At 33.0% G+C, this 22,430-nt stretch overlaps 1 protein-coding gene across 1 annotated transcript; it reads right to left on the reverse strand.

Annotated features, from left to right (window-relative positions):
• Nucleotides 1-3,422: 3,422 nt before the first annotated feature.
• Nucleotides 3,423-13,065, reverse strand: LOC128227537 (acid ceramidase-like). Its single transcript, XM_052938181.1, has 13 exons — nt 12,901-13,065; nt 12,540-12,627; nt 11,674-11,717; nt 11,076-11,160; nt 10,699-10,788; nt 8,439-8,517; nt 7,832-7,952; nt 7,091-7,235; nt 6,471-6,525; nt 5,725-5,888; nt 4,791-4,961; nt 4,329-4,385; nt 3,423-4,005 (listed from the first exon to the last, which is right to left on the reverse strand). Exons 2-13 carry the CDS (start codon nt 12,621-12,623, stop codon nt 3,916-3,918), a joined length of 1,185 nt encoding a protein of 394 aa, XP_052794141.1. The 5' UTR covers nt 12,624-12,627; nt 12,901-13,065; the 3' UTR covers nt 3,423-3,915.
• Nucleotides 13,066-22,430: the final 9,365 nt, after the last annotated feature.

A 22,430-nucleotide genomic window follows, 5' to 3' on the forward strand; every position in this document is an offset into this window, starting at 1 on the left:
ATCGTTCTGACCAAGTTTCATTAAGATAAGGCTAAAATTGTGACCTCTATTTTGTTCACAAGGTTTTTCTAATAATTGACCTAGTGACCTAGTTATTGACTGTGTATGACCCAATATCGAACTTGACCCAGATTTTATAGGGATGATCATTCTGACCAAGTTGCATTAAGATTAGCCTAAAATTGTTAGCTCTATTGTGTTCACAAGGTTTTTGTACTAATTGACCTAGTGACCTAGTTATTGACCGCGGATGACCCAATATCGAACTTGACCTAGATTTTATAGAGATGATCATTCTGACCAAGTTGCATTGAGATTAGGCTAAAATTGTGACCTCTATTGTGTTCACAAGGTTTTTGTACTAATTGACCTAGTGACCTAGTTATTGACCGTGAATGACCCAATATCAAACTTGACCTACATTTTACAGCGATGATCATTCTGACCAATTTGCATTGAGATTAGGCTAAAATTGTGACCTCTATTGTGTTCACAAGGTTTTTCTACTAATTGACCTAGTGACCTAGTTATTGACCGCGGATGACCCAATATCGAACTTGACCTAGATTTTATAGAGATGATCATTCTGACCAAGTTGCATTGAGATTAGGCTAAATTTGTGACCTCTAATGTGTTCACAAGGTATTTCTACTAATTGACCTACTGACCTACCAATATCGAACTTGACCTAGATTTCATAGAGATGATCAGTCTGACCAAGTTTCATAAAGATTAGGTCAAAATTGTGACCTCTGTTGTGTTCACAAGGTTTTTCTAATAATTGACCTAGTGACCTAGTTATTGACTGCGGATGACCCAATATCAAACTTGACCTAGATTTTATAGAGATGATTATTCTGACCAACTTGCATTGAGATTAGGCTAAAATTGTGACCTCTATTGTGTTCACAAGGTTTTTGTACTAATTGACCTAGTGACCTAGTTGTTGACCGCGGATGACCCAATATCGAACTTGACCTACATTTTATAGAGATGATCATTCTGACCAAGTTGCATTGAGATTAGGCTAAAATTGTGACCTCTATTGTGTTCACAAGGTTTTTCTACTAATTGACCTAGTGACCTAATTATTGACCGCGGATGACCCAATATCGAACTTGACCTAGATTTTATAGAGATGACCATTCTGACCAAGTTGCATTGAGATTAGGCTAAAATTGTGACCTCTATTGTGTTCACAAGGTTTTTCTACTAATTGACCTAGTGACCTAGTTTTTGACCCCAGATGACCCAATATCGAACTTGACCTAGATTTTATAGAGATGATCAGTCTGACCAAGTTTCATAAAGATTAGGTCAAAATTGTGACCTCTATTGTGTTCACAAGCAATTGTGAACGGACGGACGGACGGACGGACGGACGGACGGACGGACGGACGGACGGACGGACGGACGGACGGACGAAGAGTGATCACAAAAGCTCACCTTGTCACTACGTGACAGGTGAGCTAATAAAAATGACATACAATTTTAGCACAATTTTAGAACATGTATATACAATTTTATCAATACAAATTCAGACTTTTCCTAAAGCAAGATCTATATTCCTGTCAGATCAATTGCATAAAAACTCACAAGAACTAAACCATATATAAAGGTACAAACAACATTCAAGAATAAACAATTTTTTTTATACATATCATTATTTCTATCATTAACGCAAAACGTAAAGCAGTAACAGTATTTTACAATGTTAATGTTCGATGATAAACAAGAGTGCTGCAGATGGAAAGCCAACACTCGTCTGTTTTTTGTTGCAGTCGAAAAAGGGGCATAACTCAAAACATGTGTTTATTGTCCCTGGTAACATGGGTACCTAGTTGAGTTTGAATACAGTGGACCCCCATTGGCTCTATATCCCAGGGACCCACCACTTCATTCCAGCCTCACCAATATTAAGCTTAGCGGACATGCTTTTAATACAAAGAAAAAAAAATTGGTCCTTCACATCCAGTTTGTGGCAATCGGGAAATCAACTGAAGTGATATCTAGCCAATGGGTTCTGACTGTACGTTGAACGTATTTTTGAAAAATAACCAAGGTAAATAAGATCAGAGCTCTTAAAATGGTGAAAAAAAAGGAAAAAGGCACTAAAATGGTGAATTTATCAAATTAGTTTAAACATTATATATTTTACAAAGATTGGAAAGCAAGTTGTGATAACTTAAACTGTGTCACTTTCGTTAGCAGGATGTTGCATGATAGTGTGGTCTTGTGTTATGGGGAAAAACAGAGTACCAGAGGAAACGCACTTGTACGGCTTGGTGAACACTCACATGCACCAAGGCTGGAAATCAAACCCGGGTCGCCTAGGTGAGAAGCAAGTGTAATAATCACTGCACCGGACAACCTCAATTTACCAAATTGCATTTCAAGCAAAGGATCAAACCCAATCACGCTTATAGACTCTAGGTTTGAAGGACTTTTATCAGAATAATACTGCAAATAAACATGTCTGTACTACATTTGTATTCATTTTTATTGATTGTGAAATTGGGTCAAATTTAAAAAAAGAAGAAGCTTTTTAGTTATAAGCACATGGAATTTTACCGATACATTAACAGTCAAAAGCATTAAGGTAAGCAAGTTAACATGTTAATAAAAAATCTCTTACAAAGCATGTACAACTTAAATGTAATAACAAAAAAAAAAAAAATAATAATATTTATAGGATCAGCAAATCAATGCACACTTATTCATCCCTGACCCATTTGCATCTGGAATGTACAGATATCACAGAATTTAGGCACTTGGTAGACTGTTATAAGAAAGGCAATTTTGTACATATAAAGACACGCTTCAAGAAGCTAATAAGGTCAATAAAGTCATTGCACATAACCATTTCTTAAACAGCATCAGACACTCAACTGAGAGTATCACCTTAGCAGGTGCCATTATGCTTTCATTTAAAAACCAGCGTAACTCATCAATTTCAAAGGCAGAGTTATGGGTCTTGCTTCAAATTGCCTCCAGCAACATGCAGGTTAAGTTTCATAAGAATATACTAAGTGATTTTCTGATTAATAGCAAAAAAGTTTTGCAAGCCAACGAGAGCCATATGAAATAATAATGCATGATGACTTTTTTCTTTGAAAAACAGAAGAGTGGAAAATAGAGGAAAAACCCTCCACACGACCATAACATGCTCAATAGAAGCCACACAAACACAGAGCTTTCTGCATAATTAATTTTATGGACATGGGCAATGTTTCATCAAGATTCCTAGGAGCAATTTCTTTCTGGGAATAAATTAAAAACAGTGTTAAACTACTGTTATAAACCCTCCAAAATGTAGGTACGATATCACTTTGAAGATTCTTGACAAATTGGGGTCCAGGCTATTAAATATCCCATGCTCATTTAATAAAAAACACATCCCATGAAGCTAATTCAAGTAAAAATGTCATAGATTAGTTTACTGGTACGCAAGTTACAAACTTTATTCTTAGATCTTTGGCACGATGCATAGGCAGAGAGTGCTACATAGTATCATGATAGTGCTTCTTATTTAAGCAAAAACCTAGATACCCACGGTCATTGCTTAAATACAAAGCACTATCCACTTCCATTCCATTGCATAGGAGTTGGTTATATATCAATATGTGTGGCAGAAACATAATATTCAAGAAGAGATTTCTTATTTACAGCTTACACGAGGTAGTAGCGATGGATTTGGTGGTACACGCATGTAATGATAGTAGCAAGTGACCAAGTTTAAACCTTGACCTTAAGCTTTTCACTAATATCCCGGTAATGCTCAAAAATGTCTGCACCTATTTGAACAATGGTTTATTTTCTATTCACTAATGGTCTGTAGGCAGAATTAACTCCATGCTTGTTTCTTGAAGTGAGCCACCTAAACGCATCCATGTGACCTTGACCTTGTCAAAGGGTTCACCAGGGAAAACAAGGGTCAGGGCAGTACTGGAGCCATGTCTCAATGTGTCCTTGGTTTACTTGCATCAGGGCTGTGTACGTTGTCAACTGAAACAAAAAGGTATCTCAAAGACTCTAACACAGGGAATGTGTGATGCTCTCCCTCTGAGCCTCACAGATGTTGAAACATGACCACTAAGAAGTGAATGCCAATGAGTGTCTGCATTGCTGTAGATTTGCATATTGTCTCCGGAAACATGTGTTCCAAGTTTCATTTTAACATTTTCAACAGTTTTCAAGAAAGGACCAGGTTTAAGTTTTATCCCACGATATCCCACCTTACGTCTTCTCAAACAGACTACCTAAATATGTATTCAATTAAATATCCTATATACATTCTAATGATTATATTTTAAATCAAATGAACTAACTTTGTTTAGAACTGGTCTAGATGACAATACATTGAAAATGCCTGGTATGCCAACACCCTGAAACACAAAACAGACATTAAAATCACAAAGAACATTACCGCGGCATTGTGAAGAAAAAAATTTCGGAACATAAAATTAACAATTCATTACCAAGATCACAACTCTATTCTTGAGTTGAAAATATGATTTTGACAGGAATGGTCACAGGAGTTTTTATTTAATTCCAATAAATACTTCTATTAGTAAAACAATGCTATTGTATAGGAAAAAAACTATTGTCATCTTATTGGACTCTTTTGACAATTAACATGTGACCTTGACCTTTGAGCAGGATTCCCATGACAGCCTTTCACTCGTTTACTATTTTAATTTAGGGACAAACGATGTTGATATCGAACCCTTGACCTCTTGAGTGAGAGGCTGAAACTTTTACCACTAGATCACTCCTCACCCTCGTTATACCTTCTGAGTGAGCTTCTTCATGCATTTGTTTGCTGGGGTTCTTCTGTCGTCAACAAACAGCGGTTTGGACCAGTGGTCATAGTTTGTCTCCAGAATGTACCAGCCCCCGGCCTCCTTCATCCACCACGTGTCGGTCCCATTCACCTCACGGTTACGAGTTATCACACATGCCTACAGGTTAAATGGTTTCAAGTTACTGATTATGACACACAACTATTGTTAATAACTACATGTATGTTAGTGTTTTAGCTAAAGAGTTATGGAGCTGCAACAATCCTTTTTTGGTCGCACTTTCCTCCCCTTACAGAGCCCAGCATTTATACCATTCTGCCTTCATAGAATTAACTGATTAAGATAATAAAATATTCTTAAGTTTTGAAAATAATCTTGCAGCAATTGAAAACTATGTTTTGCACTTTAGTATCCTGACTTTCAATATACAGAAAGAGAGGGATGGAGGGACTTACTGTCCCAAATACCTTGATAAAAAGCTCACATTTTCAACGCTATTCATTTATGACATATCAAAAGTTACAACACTAGTTTATATATCAAACAGCGCTTCACATAAGCTACTTACACACCAAGTTTATCGGGTTATCACTATCCATCAATCCTTACTAAAGTTACTGGGTGGAAACCATTTTTCTTTTTTTTTAAACATTGACCTTGACCCCACCCCTTTTAAAGCATTTAACCCAGCCTAGCTTTTTACATTTGCTAACAACACACCAAGTTTCATTACTATCCACTAATGCTATCTTAAGTTATTGGGCGGAAACCAATGTTTGACACTCGTCTGCCCACCGTTAAAAACCTGGTTAAACATAATTACAAGGGCATAATTTCATAATGGGAACGTCATTTATGATATAAACATATGAAGCAGCAACCCTACTTATAAAACTTCACTAATCAATCAAAACATTATCACCTGCCCTGATGTGTTTCCAGCCAGGATAAAGTAGGCTGGGGCGATCATCTGCGTACTTGTCAGCATGGTCTTGGCTTCCTCAAAACTTTGGGCTTTCTCCATGGTCGCCCGGGTAAGGAAACCCATCCATGTGCCCTTCCCAGTCAGTATCAGATCGATTATACCTGTACAGAGGGATAGATATTCATGTAAGCTTAAGGACTTAACATTACACTTTAACTGTGAGTTAGTAATACAGAGAGAGCCGGTTTTGGGGAGAACGACTGAAGATGAACAGCACCTCTCAAATATATAGGCAAAAACCTGCCTTTTAAATTTTTGTCAAAAATAGATTAACCTTAACAAAAGAAAAGAGGTCAAATTATTCAACCCCTCTAGAAAATGTATGTGGTTCTGCCAGTATAAATTTGATCTTCTTTAACACGGTGTTTTTAAAAAGTGCTTTCAGTAAGGCAGTAAAGATCTTGCAAATAGGTTTTTGAAAGAGCTTTCTTGTAGCCACTTAGCAAAATATTGCTACGAAGCAACCCACCTCTGTCTTGACCCAATTTCTGTCATAGAATTTACCCTGAATGACCCTACACAGTTTAAGTATCATTTGAAAAGGTATTTTCTTACTGATAACTAATATATACTGGTAGAATAAGTGACCGATTTTACATTTTACATAAAGTTATTACGGTTAATTCTATTTTTGGGTCCGTGATTAAAACAACTTTAGTTTTCTAGGCAAAATCATTTCTTACCAATATATCCTCCATCTAGTGTAAATCTTTCATTCATAGTCAAGGTGAATTTTCCCTGAAAAATACAAATTTACAGGTCACGTCATTTAATTGAATTAAGGTGATTTACAGTAATTTATTCATTATTATGTTTGTATGGATAAATATCAGGCTACTGGGTACTTGTAAAAAGAACATTAAATATTACCATGCTGACAAAAGAACATAAATAATGTCAAATACATGCACGCTTCACTGCATAATAGCAAGAATAATAAGAATCAATCCTTATGTTTACATTTTACCCTATTCAATACTTAAGTTTTTGTGTTAAAAATGGTTTGGGTTGTAATAATTTTTGTGGTTATTAAGAAAATTATCAAGATTTTTATCATTTGAGTTTTACATATGCGCAACCCAGGTCTTTCTTGCGGAACTCTGCCTACAGAGGTCACAAAAGGTCAACTATTTCAAAATGAGTGCAAACTTGACTGTAAAGAAAATCGAGCTCGAAATTAAATATATTATTATAACACACTAAAAACTTAGCAATGCTTGTAAAAGGACTCTAATAATTCAATTCTCATCAATAAACAGATAATGTATAGAAACTTTGAAACAGAAATTATAAGTGAGCATACTGGAGAGATCGCTGTCAGGATGCCAACATATCCAGCATAGTTAACAGACTTAAACACAGTTTTGCCGCCCCGCTGAAAGTCCAGATTTACAATGGCTGGTCGTAACAACTCTGTAATCACCCAGGTACGGTTCTTAGGGTCCCATCTGGAATGATATGTAATCAAGCCTGACAATGATATACATACAAATTCATAAGATAATAGTTGATATCAGAATTGTAAATAGAATTTTAACTATCTTAACAAATACATCAAACTGAACCAAACTATGTTCACTCACTACTGTTGGTAGTATACCCATACAATTGTTTGCAATAACGTCAGAAATGCCTGAAAATCAGTCAAAATTTCTTATATAGGGGCTTTATTAAACCCCTGTAAACTTGCTTAAACATAATAATTAATTCTGCTTTCATATAATTCTACACAATGTACAGAATAAGAATTTATAAGGTATTCAATTTACAATCTTGAAATGTCATGACTGTATAACGGGGCTTTATATAGGAATTGCGTTTGTCACGTCACATCACCTCACATTGCTTCATGACAGATCACATCATGTTACAAAAAAGTGTCTAATGTCTCTCTAAATGTATTGCACATTATGTACAATGTGACATGATGCGAAGCTACGAATGCAATTTCCAATATAATAATAATAATATAGCCCCTTTATATATATATATATAAAACTGGGGTCGTATGATGACCTTATCTTAAAAAAAAAGAAACACGTACCCCATGAAGAGACCAAAGTCCAGATTCCGGGCATGATACAGTGTACCGTTGCTGTCCTGGGCCACAATGGACGTGCAAACTGTGAAGATCTCATAGAATATATTGTAGAGAGTTACCTCCCCTGAAAAGCATTTGGAATTCATCTTTAGTTTTTTTCAGCGTACTTTGTATATATATTTGTTGCAGCTGCTCAAAGGAATAAAATCATTGTTATGATACATAACACATTACTCGGTAAATATTATTTTCACAATGTTCAAACTTCTTTGTTTACCAAAGATAATCAATTTCCAGTCCTGAATGAGTGTTATATTAGCAAATTTTAATCATTAAGTGCCGCAGAGAAAACACCAACGCCTGCCTTTTTTTTCAGTCACAAAGTCACAATTATTAAAGCTAGAGTTATGAACTTTACTTTACATGTGCCTTTAGTTGCTGGCAACATTAATACCAAGTTTCATTGATTACCAGTATCCTGAACCATTTTTTCAATTATGGCCAAGGTTAAAGATTTTGCATGACAAAGACAGCACCAAAGACAAAAAAGCTATGACAGTTCCTCATCTTTTATCTTCAATAGACAGGCAAGCATATGAAAGGACTTTACCTATTTCTATGCCTGTCACATCTGATATCCCGCGTATTTCATCCTGGAAAGGCTGTGGTAATACGTCCACTATTGCTGGCTTAAAAAGTAAATCATTGTAAGTAAACAAACTTCAATCATGTTAACAAGAATCTATAGAGTGACCTACATGTATGGCAATGATTTGAAAATGTTCTTCAATATTTTATTTTTTTGTTAAGTTGAACAAATTACTGCCTTACAAACGAATCTTTTGTTTGATAAGTAATCTTGACTTATGCGAGTTTTGTTTGTGGCACCAAGCTGTGTGGGATTCCTTTTTGGTCCTTCATTTTACCTTGGTACCCCCATTACAAAAGACCACATTCTTGTGTACCACCAAATCTATATGATCTAATGTTGTAACTTGTAAAATGTTGTTTTATATTTCACTATCTTTATTGTGGCACTGTTCCGAAATTCCTCACATCAGACTTTTATATAAATCTAAACCTAGACATTATAAATGAATGTTAATTAAATTCACAAATATTACACAATATATTACATCTCTATGGGTCAAATTGACAGAATCATAAAGGGTCAGTTTGATTAATATCTAGGCATTATAGATTAAAGGCGCATAATAAAGGTTGATGCCAACAAAAATATTTTTTCCTAATTTTGATGCATTATTTTGTTTAATCCATTTGACTCATATGATTACAAGAGCTGTCGTAAGACAGCGCGCTCGACTAGGCCGCTTTGACTTAGAAGTGAATACAATAACGATGTGATATTACCAAGTTTGGTCTCTTTATGTCAAACCTAACTAAAATTATTCGATACATAAGGTGACTTTGATGCTGCCCTCCCACCAGCCCGCCCGAACAATGACACAAGCCATTCAAATAACTTGATTTCCCGTTATGAAAATGTGGTTAAGAATATACAAATATGCCTTTCAAAAGAAATAAAAATATATTTTATTTTTTTCAAGGGCCATAGTTGTAATTATGGTTAAAATGGAGTTATGTTTCTTGTTGTAAGATGGTCGTAAATAATTTTGAATTTTATTAAGTGCATTGAATGAATGGTATAGAAGTTTTTTTATTAAAATCCCAACTTGCCCTTAATTTTTACTTACCTAAAACTTTAACCTAAGTCAATGAATCAGGGGCCATAACTTGTATTAAGGATATGGAGTTACATAACCTCATTGGGTGCTGGTCCTGAACAATTGTGTGAAGTATTAAGTCAATTGAATGAAGGGTATAGAAGTTATTAATAACTATCCCAACCTGCCCTAAAACTTTAACCTAAGTTCCATAGTCAATCAGGGGCCATCATTTGTATAAAAGATAATATGGAGTTATCTAACCTCATTATGCGATGGCTCTGAACAACTGTGTGAAGTATTAAGTCAATTGAATGAATGGTATTGGAGTTTTAAGTGAAAATCCCAAATTTCCCTAAAACTTTAACCTGCCCTAAAACTTTAACCTAAGTCAATCAAGGGCCATAACTTGTATTAAGGATAATATGGAGTTATGTAACCTCATTGTGTGATGGTCCTGAACAACTGTGTGAAGTATTAAGTCAATTGAACAAAGGGTATAGAAGTTATTAATAAATATCCCAACCTGCCCTACAACTTTTAACCTAAGTTCCATAGTCAATCAGGGGCCATAATCTGTGTAAAGAATAATATGGAGTTATCTAACCTCATCATGTGATGGCCCTGAACAACTGTGTGAAGTATTAAGTCAATTGAATGAAGGGTATTGGACTTATAATAATACTCGCCTCAGTGTCGGTGTCAGCGTCCGGTTAAAGTTTTAGGGCAAGTTAGGAATTAATCCCAACTTGCCCTAAAACTTTAACCGACGCCGACACCGACGCTGAGGTGAGTAGAATAGCCCACCTATTCTTCGAATAGTTGAGCTAAGAACAAAAGCATATATTTTAGGCACAGAAAAAAAAAGGTTTAACAAAGGTTTTTTAAACTAATAGCTACGAAGCTACAAAATATTAATTATCCAGTCAAAAGAGCGCCAATACATTGCTGTCATTTTCTTATCTGTACCTAATTCAGATTATTTTTTTGTTTTGATCGTTAAAGCCAAATGACAAACAAGAAAATGAGTATCAGAATATCATTTTTTGCATCAACATATATTGTGTGCCTTTAATGGTAAATTGCAAATATTATATGATGGTATAATACATCTTTACCTCAGCGGGTCATATCTAAATGTCTTGATAAAGTTCATGGTAACGTTAAACAGTGAATAATACATACCCCTAACAGGTCTATGAGGTACCAAATCTCAGCAGCAATTCCTCCAAAGTCATATATGTACTTCTTGAAGGCGGCAAGAATATTCTTAATCTGAAGAAAAAATTGCCATGTTTACTGTGAACATTTGTATGATAAATATATGTACAGTAGAACACTGTTGGCTTAACCTCACTTGGCTCATTTAGTAATTGGCTCGAACTTAATGTAAAGGTTTGATTTTTTACTACTGAAGGTAAGCATTCCCCCTTGGGGAAATAAATCTTAGTAATACAAAGTGTTCTTTATTAATGATTTTATGTGTTTGAAGTGTATATTTTTTATTTTTTTTAAATATGTGTTTTTTATATATATATACTGAAATAAATCTTAATAAATACTTCTTGCTTCTTCTCAGTGGCCACATGTTTCCATCGTTCTTTACCAGGCAGGTCTAGATTAACCACATACTCCTTAACTCTGCGGCTGAAACACATGATCATAATGATAATAATGTCAAGACTGTGTGGATAGAACGCCACCGCCTATGATGTTGTCGGAGTGTTTGTTTTTTCCATACAATTAAGGGCATAACTCAATAATTGTTTGAAAGTTAAACAAGCTAAAAGAAATCATCTCAACACACTAAAGGCACAATACATTGTTTTAATGACAGCGAGTGATGACAATGCGAATAAGAACTACAACATGTATTAATAATCACATTTGATATAAAAAAAATGCCAGTGTTTTTTTCTGACATATTTGGGGCTTAAGTTCAGCCCCTTTCCCAATGCTAAAACATATTATATTTTCCCAAAAGGGTCACTAAAATTCCCAATTTCTGTATTTAAAATAAATTCATCCATCTCATCAAGAGCTCATCTTTTTGCTATCCACAATTTTAGTCAAAATCACATTCTCCAAATCAGAAAGGCCCATGCTCCCATTCAAAACGGTAAGAAAAAAGACACTGAACAGCACATAAAAAGAGATTACCTGGATGGAGGGAGGTACTTTCCTTCAACACACTCTGCCTCATACTGTATGGACAGAGAATAGAACAAAAATGTATTATAAATTACCCGGTACACATTGCAAATTCTTTTGGTAAGAAAAAAGAAATAATTTCTTGTCCACAAAATACTCTTGAATGGTAATCTATGGACTTCATTTTTTTGTTTCACTTTTCAATTATCTGATATAATGCCCCTGTAAGATAGGATAGTATTAAAATCTTAGATAGCAATAATCAAATCAAGCAACAATATATATCTGTATACAATTGTTCAGTTAACCTTCTCACCTACATGTAGTTTGATTCAAGGCCTTGGTCCTTATGAATTGGTTTGTGGCAAAGGGGTACATCACATAAAGGTTTTGGGTGGTCTGGGGGTATTGATATAATATATATAGGGGTATCAATACCCCCAGACAACCCAAAACATTTATGCGATGTACCCCTAGGCCTTTCAGTGGTCAAAATAAACACAAGCCCGCTAGCCCTGCTCTGGTAAAATGTCTTCCGGGCTTGCTGAAATTCTGAATTTTATATAGCAGGGCTTGTTTAAAAATTTGATGCCAAGCTATATAGTATATGAATTTAGGCTTGTTCATCCAAAAGTTTAATTTCAATGACTGCCCTTTGGTTTGTGGTCACCAACCTGGACAAGTGGCCCGTTTCTTCTACCCACAACATATGACCACATTCACATGTGAAATTGTGCCAATGTGAGCCAATGATTATAATGGTGTACATGTACATAACTTTTGAGACACCGTTTAATTTGACAATATATGTATATTTTATATAATAATTGTGTTACCAAAAATGCACGTTAAATTGTATATTTTCATAAACATACAGGTGGAGATTGGCCTTGTGAACAGCAGCAAAGGATGGCCAGTATGTAAAGAGATGACAGCGTAAATACCACTGGAATATCCATCTCACTGAAAATAACAAGGCTTTAATTTTTATCATTAATGTCTTTATCAATTAAAGATAAACTGTTTTTGTCTAATTGCAAGGCACATTATATTTAAAATTGTTTACCATACGAGCATGCGCTATTGAATATTTTTACAGTGGTAGGTAACAGTCATAATCTTTTTACAAGCCATGATAAATCAATGAAACAATTTAAAGTAAAAAAGAAAATGATATCCGAAAATAAACCACATCCGAATACGATCAATAAATAGTAAACAAGAACTGATGTTTACCTTATGTCAGCTTCCTGGCGAAACTGATTCGAGTTAAACGGAATTTATTTGCAAATGGAACGAGAAATGCTCAAAATATTATCATATGAACAACAGCAATTAGGAATTTCCTTCCCTGTTGTTTGTCATTGTCACGAGATTTTATGAGTTTCTTTCGAGCAGTTACTTCCCTTTGGTATGTTATGGCTGTAGAGTAGTCTGGTTCCCTGCTTACTGATAGTATTAGAGGAAGGAACTCCAGACTAGGAGCAAACTCCGCGCAGTGTTACTTCCCTTGCTGTACTGCAAGGGAAGTAACACTGCGCGGAGTTTGGACTAGGAGTTGCACCGTCTGTATCGCATAGACGCATTACAAGCATCTAATGATCTTGATTATGACGTCACGCCAAGTGAAAAGCCGGGAGTTTTGACTGCTCCGTATATTTGATGGTGCACAGGTGCTCGTCACATTGGGAGCAGGACTTTTCAACCCCTTCTGAAAACGAAGACTTTACAACCCTTAGACTTTTCAACCCCTATTTCAAAGACTTTTCAACGGGGCGGTATGAAATGCATACAACAAAGAAATAGTGTAACGCATACAACATAGGCAAAGAAGGGTTTTCACATTTGCATACAACATACACAAAGAAGGATGTTGAGAAACGCATACAATATAGAATAAGAACAAAAATATTGACAGTGAAATCTTATTGTTAAAATCAATAAATTATTATGTTTATGAAGTTAAGTCAAGTGAAAAATAGTTAATTCACTTTATTTTTGAATTTTGATTTTAGAATTAAAACCTAAAACCAAACACACAATTACTTTTAATAACTTTCATTTCATCATAAGATGAAAAACTAAACCATTTTTTGGTAGTTGTAAAAATGTCTGAATTGATGATTTGTATTGTAATAGGTGAAAATAGGATTTATAAGTTCTTACCATTATTGCAAAATGAGAAGTATAGACAATTATTAATATATTTTGTAAAGGGATAAGCCTTAGATGTTAAATTTGTTTAATAGTTTAACTTTTAATGCAAAAAAACAACATTTGATCTTTCCGTATCCAATACATTCATCAGAACAAACAATCCCAAATATATAAAATGATCCTTTTGAAATTATAAATTGAAAGGAAAAATGAGTAAAAAGGGTAGGTATATATATATATATATATATCGTGTAGTAAATTTGGTTATTTTGTTAGATTAAATTTGAAGTTATTATATGTGCATATTATATTGATTGCAATATTTGTGATTGGAATAAATTTATCTTTTTTTTATAAACAATGGCTTTAGTGATAGGACATAGTCAGACAAAATATTTGTCAGAGTGCTTGGATAAATCGTGTTATAGTGTTTTCTTTCCAATAAAATGAGTTGAGAAATAACAATCCTTTGATTTCATTTATTGACTTCCTTATTATAAACTCCCCAAAATTCTGAGACAATACTCCAATTATCCATGATAGCAGGTGCTATGCAATCGTTTATTTGTTCTTTATTCAGACATCGTTAATTTAAGGGATGCCATAAAGATAGGTGTTAGGTGACAAATGAAAAATATATAATGAATCATGATTATGTCATTTGGACACCTTATGGCAGACAATACACATAAGTAATCTCCAATAACTGGTATTTTACTGGACAAGTGACCCTTAATTTTATTGGATAAGTGACCCCTACCAATCTGTATATAGTACACAGTTTCTGTGTATTGATCTTAATCTTTATTGAATTTGATGATTTTGTAAATCTAGACAACACATTAAGTTTAACGCCAAAGAAAACACAAAATCCCGGGAAAGCAAAAAACACTTTTTTTTACTCTGCATTAACGCCAAAATTACTAATTAAACATCAAGGACTACAAAGCAGGAAAAAAAGATTTTTTTAAATTAAAGTTTGAGGCAAATTGAATTCATAAAATCCCTAAAATAGAACCATTACCAGAAAAAGAAAAATGTGAAAGCTTTGTATATCTTGAAAACGTAAGAAATTATAATGAACTAGTTTCAGAAATGTTCCTTACTGGTCAACCTTAATTTGACTGTTAATGACAAAAACTTAACAAAAGGCTTTCTTTGAAACATATGGAAGCAGCACATATTTTGTATAGAACACATTTACTTAGTACGTAATACTATATAATGTCTCCCACTTTTCGATGAGGATGAAGAACGGTGGAAATATAATTTTAAAATGGACCCAACAATTTCGCCTGCATGTCAAATTCACCACACCCATAAAGACCAACAAATATTGTGTTAACACACCTTCAGATAATTCAACAACCACTGAGGAATTTCTGTGTTTTTCATGCAATATTTAAGTAAAAAATTACTCATTAAAGTAAACAAATGAATGTACATTTATCATGTGTAAACTCTTTACATCCCACATGCTTCTCTGTTGTATTCATTATTTTTTTTATATAATATATTTATGCAAATGTGTTGTTCATTTCGGATACAGTTTATAATTGTTACATATAATTTACAATAATTCTTAAAAATACATGTATGTCTTTTATCAAGTACCAGGTGCTTTACTAAACTTATGAGAAATTATTTATATAGATTTATTTTACAAGTTTCTGATGTATTGTAATCAGTGTGACATGATATGTTTCTGTTTCCTAAATGTACTTATATACTTGTAGTATACACAATGAATACAATCTTTATTTTATCCAATTGCAAAGTTTTCATTAACTTTTTGTTTCCTTCAAGCTATTAAACCAATTTTAATGATTTCATATAAGGATCTTTTCCCTATTCAAACAAAACAAAAAGTTTGAAAAACAAATCAATTATGTTTTAGTTTTAAACGCAAAATTCAAATATAAAGTTAATAAACTATTTCTCACTTGACTAACCTCATAAACATAATAACTTATTGATTTAAACAATAATATTTCAATGTCAATATTTTTGTTCTTATTCTATATTGTATGCGTTTCTCAACATCCTTCTTTGTGTATGTTGTATGCAAATGTGAAAACCTATGTTGTATGCATTACTCTATTTCTTTGTTGTATGCATTTCATACTGCGCCCTTTTCAACCCCTACCTGTTTGGACTTTTCAACCCCTAAATCAAAACTTTCAACCCCTAGTTGAATTATTTTAATAGCCATATTGAAGACTTTTCAACCCCTAAATCAAAGACTTTTCAACCCCTACTCTGTATTATTTTATTTTATTTGCATAAACACATTATTTGGAAATAAATTTGATTGTAATTTTTACGCTTTTAGAGCACACATCACTATTGAAATACAATTAAAGATGTGTTTGATCAAACTTTTTTTTCTAGATAACAAAATAATTGTATAATTGCAAAAGAAAGTAATTGCATAGAAGGTGTCATTTTAATAATAATTTATCGTAGTGTAATAAGTTAAAATTAATTTTATTTCCTGGATTGGGTTATGAAACTCAGCCTACACATAATTATCATAGTGTAATACGTTAAATTTAATTTCCTGGGTTGGGTTATGTAACTCTTAGAACCATACACATAATTATGTTAAAGTAAAGTCAGATTTTGGTGCCTGGTTGCCCCGAAAAATTGTTGTATTATTATTAAGTGTATTACATATTTGAACGAATTAACATATATAATGGACAAAGTTATGACCATACTTTTGTTCTTTAAGTAACAAAATTGAATAGTTGCAAAAGAAAATAAACACATAGAAGGATTTACAAAACAAACTCCATAAAATTATTTGCTTGTAGAACACCGATAAAAACTCCCATTTAACGATTATCAAACTATCATTGCTTTTAAAAAAGGTCAGGGGTCAAAACATTTTGTTTTAGTACCATATTGCTATTTCGGTACAGTTCGATTTTTGTTGTTCATAATGTAATCAATTATGTATTATCTAACTATTCTGAGAATTGGGGGTAGGGCAATAAGTTAAAATGAAGCTTTTTTTGTTTGGTTTTGAAATCCGGAAATCATACACAATATTTATCAAGCTGCTCATAGTTTGGAATGATGGCCATCACGGTATTACATCTTTAATTAACTGTCACTTTCAAGTCACTATAACCTAAATTAATGGTGTTATGAAGCCCCTTAATCCCTTAGGAATTTATGACCATGTCACACGTCTTGCTTATTAAATGGTGTGTGATCTTCATTCCATTCTTTAATTGCATAAAACAATACAACGCTTATATCATTTTTTACATATATACCACTTCATAATAGAATGGGATTTTTTAACCTTAGAAAAAAAACATTTATAAAATCTTATGTTACACCGAGTGATGTTTCTCATTTTATCAACACAGTTGAAAAGCAGTTAGCACTTCATGATATAGAGCGTTTATTCTCTTCCGGAGATTTTTGAAAATTGGCATAATGCTGTTTATTCACTCTTTAAAAATGTTTCATCCTGGCTTGACATAATTATTATTCTAGTATGTTATTCTTTTTGAAATTTGATAGCATTTAAAACTCAATGTATAATGCATTTTGAACAACTTTGAAGTCAATGTATACTTTTGTATTTCTAAAACTTTCTCTGCTACATATAGATATTATGAAGAATTTTATTTGAAGTTCAACTCATTTTATGTTTTAAATAAATATTTTAGTTCTATGTATTTTGGACAAACATAAAGAAAAGATATTCTGTTTCAATTAATTGTGGGAGCAGTAAAATGCACATGATATATTGTTTGAGGATTTCCTCAGGGAGGTAAGGGAGGTTTATTTCCAAGTGATTGAACAGCTAAATGAACAGTCATGCATTTTTTTTTATTTATTTCCATGTAAATATTTTATGGATGATTGTATTATCATGTGTTTCAAGAATGTATATTTTGTGTTCGTTATATTTTTTTCTTAATATATTCTTGATTTTTAAAATAATTTTCAGAATCTATTGCTTATTGTTGTACTTAAATCAAAGAAAGATGAGATATTAAGGGGTTGAAAAGTCTTTGTTTATTAGGGATTTGAAAGTCTTTGTTTTAAGGGGGTTTGAAAAGTCTTAGCACTTTTAGGGGTTGAAATGACAAAGGGGTTGAAAAGTCTTTGTTTTCACAAATGACAAAGGGGTTGAAAAGTCTGACAGCCGTCACATTGACCGGATACAGTAATACATTTAAAAAAAATATATTTATTTTTTTTATGTATATTTTTATTTTTTATTTTTTGTCGAGATGGTGAATATTTGTCATTTAAAAAAATATTACACAATTTTTCATGAAAGAAAACCATTTCTTTTTTATTTTTAAAATTATTTCACAATTTTTCATGAAAGAAAATTAGTCACATATACTAATTTTCTTTCATGAAAAATAGTGGAATAATTTTAAAAATAAAAAAGAAATGAAAAAAATATATATTACTTTATCCAGGCCATGTGAAGAGCACCTGTGGGGTGGTGGATCGTTGGTCTAGTGGTAACACACTTGACTGTCAATCCAGTAGTCACAGGTTCAACTCCCTGCGCAATGATAAAACATACTTGTCATCCTCCAGGAGGGACGTTAAATGGTGGTCCCCTAGCTGTGACAGTGCTATACATTGGTGCACATTAAAGAACCAGGGTAGTTCTAACCAGGATAACATTCTGTCTTTGCACTCAGTCAAAGCACCTCAGCCAGTATGAAACAGAATTGAGGATTGGCGGAGACGGCCGATTGTTACGATTGACTGTGCACTATGGTCCAAAGAAACTGAAATGACTAACAATGCTATTTTAGCTATTGCTGAATGGGCTTTGCGAGTAATGTATTTATAACTATAATACTTAAACACCACTTAAGCTCTGTTATTTTTACTGCCCAGATAGCTGATTGGTAGAGTGTTCGCTTTGGGTGTGGAAGGTCAGGGGTTCAAACCCTGGCCATGTAGAACCGCAAGAGGTCAAAATATGGTACCAGTAGCTACCTTGCCTAGCGCTCTGCATTTCAGTTTGACCCAGGAATGTTTTATCAAGTGTATTGATGCTTTACAACGAGCATGTTAAAGAACCTTTGCAAAGATTAAGGATAATGCACCCTGATCTCTTGTATCCCACTCTGTTTCTTCTCGTCTTCCAATGTCTGGATTTGACTACAAATAGTTGTCACTTCTATTTCATGTTTCATATAAGTCGTTATAGCATCAAAGTAGGGTCAAGCCATAATGCAGCCAGCGGGTGCAGACAGACCTCAAAACTGACCTTGATCAACTAACATAAACAATGCTGTTATTTTTTTTTAAGAGTTGTCATCTTAAAAATTGTCCCAAAAACAGCTGCTGTCACTTCTCATATCAGTTTGAATTTGTGTAACATCTCTTTTTTAGCGTCATTGCGTTTTTCGTGTATTCTGATAATAAAATGGCATGTTATCTTGAGTGCACAACATATGTGCTGGGTAATTATGGATGGATGGAGGCGAGAACGAAGATGCGAACATACAAAGGCCAAGATCATCATACCTTATCATATAACCTGGGGTTTTAAAAAGAACAATTGGCCATGAGTTTTTGTACACTACTCTAGTCCAAGATAACCATGCCGACAACTACATCATTACGCCTTACACGATAGAGTCCAGATTTGGCCAAAGGTTTTGGACATGGAAACCTTGCTGATTGAAGGCACAATAATGGCATAGTCTTTATGACAAATAATGCAAAGTTTGTAATATGTGGCTAATTTTAGAGATAATAATCCAAGAAAACATGTTTTTTCATTTCTTTATATATTTTGTAGTTAAATATATTATATCATAGACAAAATAACATAATCTAAAGTGGTGACAATTTTCTAGAAATATCATGATAATACTTTCATTGATATAAACAATGTTACCATTGCAATACTTTCATTGTATTAAAAATGTTACCATGGCAACGACAATAAAATACAATACAATATGCAACACATTAGGGATCAAACTAGAGGTCTTAAAAAACTACTCAACAAAAATAAAGGCATTAAAAAAATACTTGAATTACAAACATGATCGCCCCAATTTCTCGAAACTTCTTAAGTCCGTTACAACAGGACTAAGCTAAGCTCACTTTTTTGTTTTTCAATAATTTGCATTATATTTACTTCTTTTGAGTATCGTTATACTTTATATAGGAATTGTCAATTACAATAAACCATTTTTTATGTATCAAAATCCAATTAAAGTATGCATTTTGGCTAACTGAAATAAGCTACTTAAGTCTTTTATCCTTTAGAAACTTTTAAGACATTGGGACTAGCTAGGCTTTAAAAACTACTCAGATTTCTCAAGTATAGCCACTAAAATCTACTCAAAAGACAAAGGTAATGGCATTTAAAAACACTCAAATTACAAAAGTATAGGCATTAAAAAATCTCTTAAGTTACAAAAGTATAGGCAGCCTTTCAGAAATACTTTCTAAATGGTAAGAGCATGTGTAATAATACTTATATTGTTATGGTTATGTCTTAACACAACTATACACAAACACTTTTCTTGCTTTAAGCATAAGACTTGCGGTCAATTTATTTTTTCTCCAGAAGACTTTAAACAAATTACAAATATACATTTGTACAGAATATTGTTACCATACAACATCTATAAAACAGTGTTCGAATAATACAATGTTGTACAATTTATGATATTCCAAGACAGGGTAAAAACCAGAGATCAAAACTTCAACTGTTTGTAAAATAACTCTGGAAAACTGTACCTCAGAATACCATAATGCTTCAAAATGCATGAGATCAAAATGTATAAATATTTGCTTCATTATTCATCAATACTTTTTGAAATATTTCAATTTCATGACCTAAATACTTTTTTTCTAATTAATGATTAACATGATTATAATTTTTTTATAAATGTTCCCAATTAACTAAACAATTTTCTGTTTAGAATAAAATCATTAAATGATAAAACATCTTTATGCCAACATTAAACGACTCAAATTTGAATAAAATCAAGTTAACCGCTTCAGTCAAGCATAGAAATGCCCAATATAATTAAAACCTGTGCATATTCCCGCCTTTCCCTTTGACTGACCATACATCACATGACATAAAACGCTTCAATAACACACATGTGTTCAATTATGTCAGGAATGGATCATTGTTGTACAAAAAAAATCAATTCAAAATATTCAGAATCTGTAATACAATTAAAAGGTTTATTCTGGTATTTAAGAATTTTGTAGCTATACTCATTATTCATTATACACAATATTTATTTTTTTACCACACTTAGCAAAATAACAATACACTTAACACCTTTCCGAATTAGTCAGTTCTCAAATTTAAACAATTTTAAAGACAAATATAGAAAAACATATGAATTTAATGATAAAGATGGTGATTTTATTTCACTGATTATAAGTATCTCCCATGGCCAAGAGTGTAAAATAGGTTCATTCCGACCTGAGAAAGGGTGTTCACTCTGACCCTGCGCGAGGGTCGGGATGAACCTATCTTACATGAGCGGCTATCGTAGATGCTTTTTCTCCCTCACCAGTTAAAAAAAATTAAGTAAAAATGTATTTTTTGTTGGAACTCTTTTGTGCTTAGTGAAAATAATTGCGTATGGATATGCGATAATTCATGGTTGTCATGAATATGCGCGCAGTGATTCAGATTATGTTAATAGTCAGATCGGTCTTTAAATAGTTCTAAGGAGAGTGAAGAATTATTTCTTGAAAGGTGCGTGAACACTGGTTTATGGTGACATTTGAAGCGAGAAATAAATAATTAGCGTTCTAAATATTGCCACAAGACAAGGTTTCCATGATGCTACAGACAACATTGTCTTCAACAAGGGAGTTAATGACAATGTGGTGACCATTAAAAAGGAGTTCCATACGGGCATTTTATATTCGCCGGTGGGCAAGATAAGAATTTCTAGAATGGTTAAATTATTGGATCTACTTATCTGAGGTGGGAGAAAAATCTCTATCAACTACAGGAAAGCTTATAATAAACTGTGTTCTTTTGTTACATATCTATTTGACTAAGATACAAAATTATAGTAAATAATAATTTTGATAAAGAAAACAAACTGAAATATTACCATGACAAAACTAAATACACATTTAAATATATATTACATGTTTTGTTTTGACATTTCAGTTCAGGCAGACATTAAAAGTTAATAGAAATTAATTTTTAAGTGACTCTCTTATTAAAATTCAATTCATACACATGAATAACATAATTATTAATGTAAATTGTACTTTATACTACATAATGCATTAATGGAAAATAATATTTAGTGACAACATTATTATAACCATGTATTAAAGCAACTGTGCACCAGATGATCAATTTGCAAGAAAAACAGAAAATTGTCACAAACTGACATAAACTTGGTATCTTTTTGTACAATGCATTGAAACTTACTAACTGAAGTACCACATAGTTTACAATTGATTTAAGTTTAGCAGTTATTTCATATTTTTCCATTAAAAAAAGTTACTTGGTATGTCTACCTAGTAGAATTCATTCCTTATGCGTGATTGGCTAGTCGATGTCATCACATGATATTACCAAGTTAGGTATATAGCTTAAATATACCACT

This window comes from Mya arenaria, chromosome 3 (genome assembly GCF_026914265.1).
Source record: "Mya arenaria isolate MELC-2E11 chromosome 3, ASM2691426v1".
NCBI classification, from domain to species: Eukaryota; Metazoa; Mollusca; class Bivalvia; order Myida; family Myidae; genus Mya; species Mya arenaria.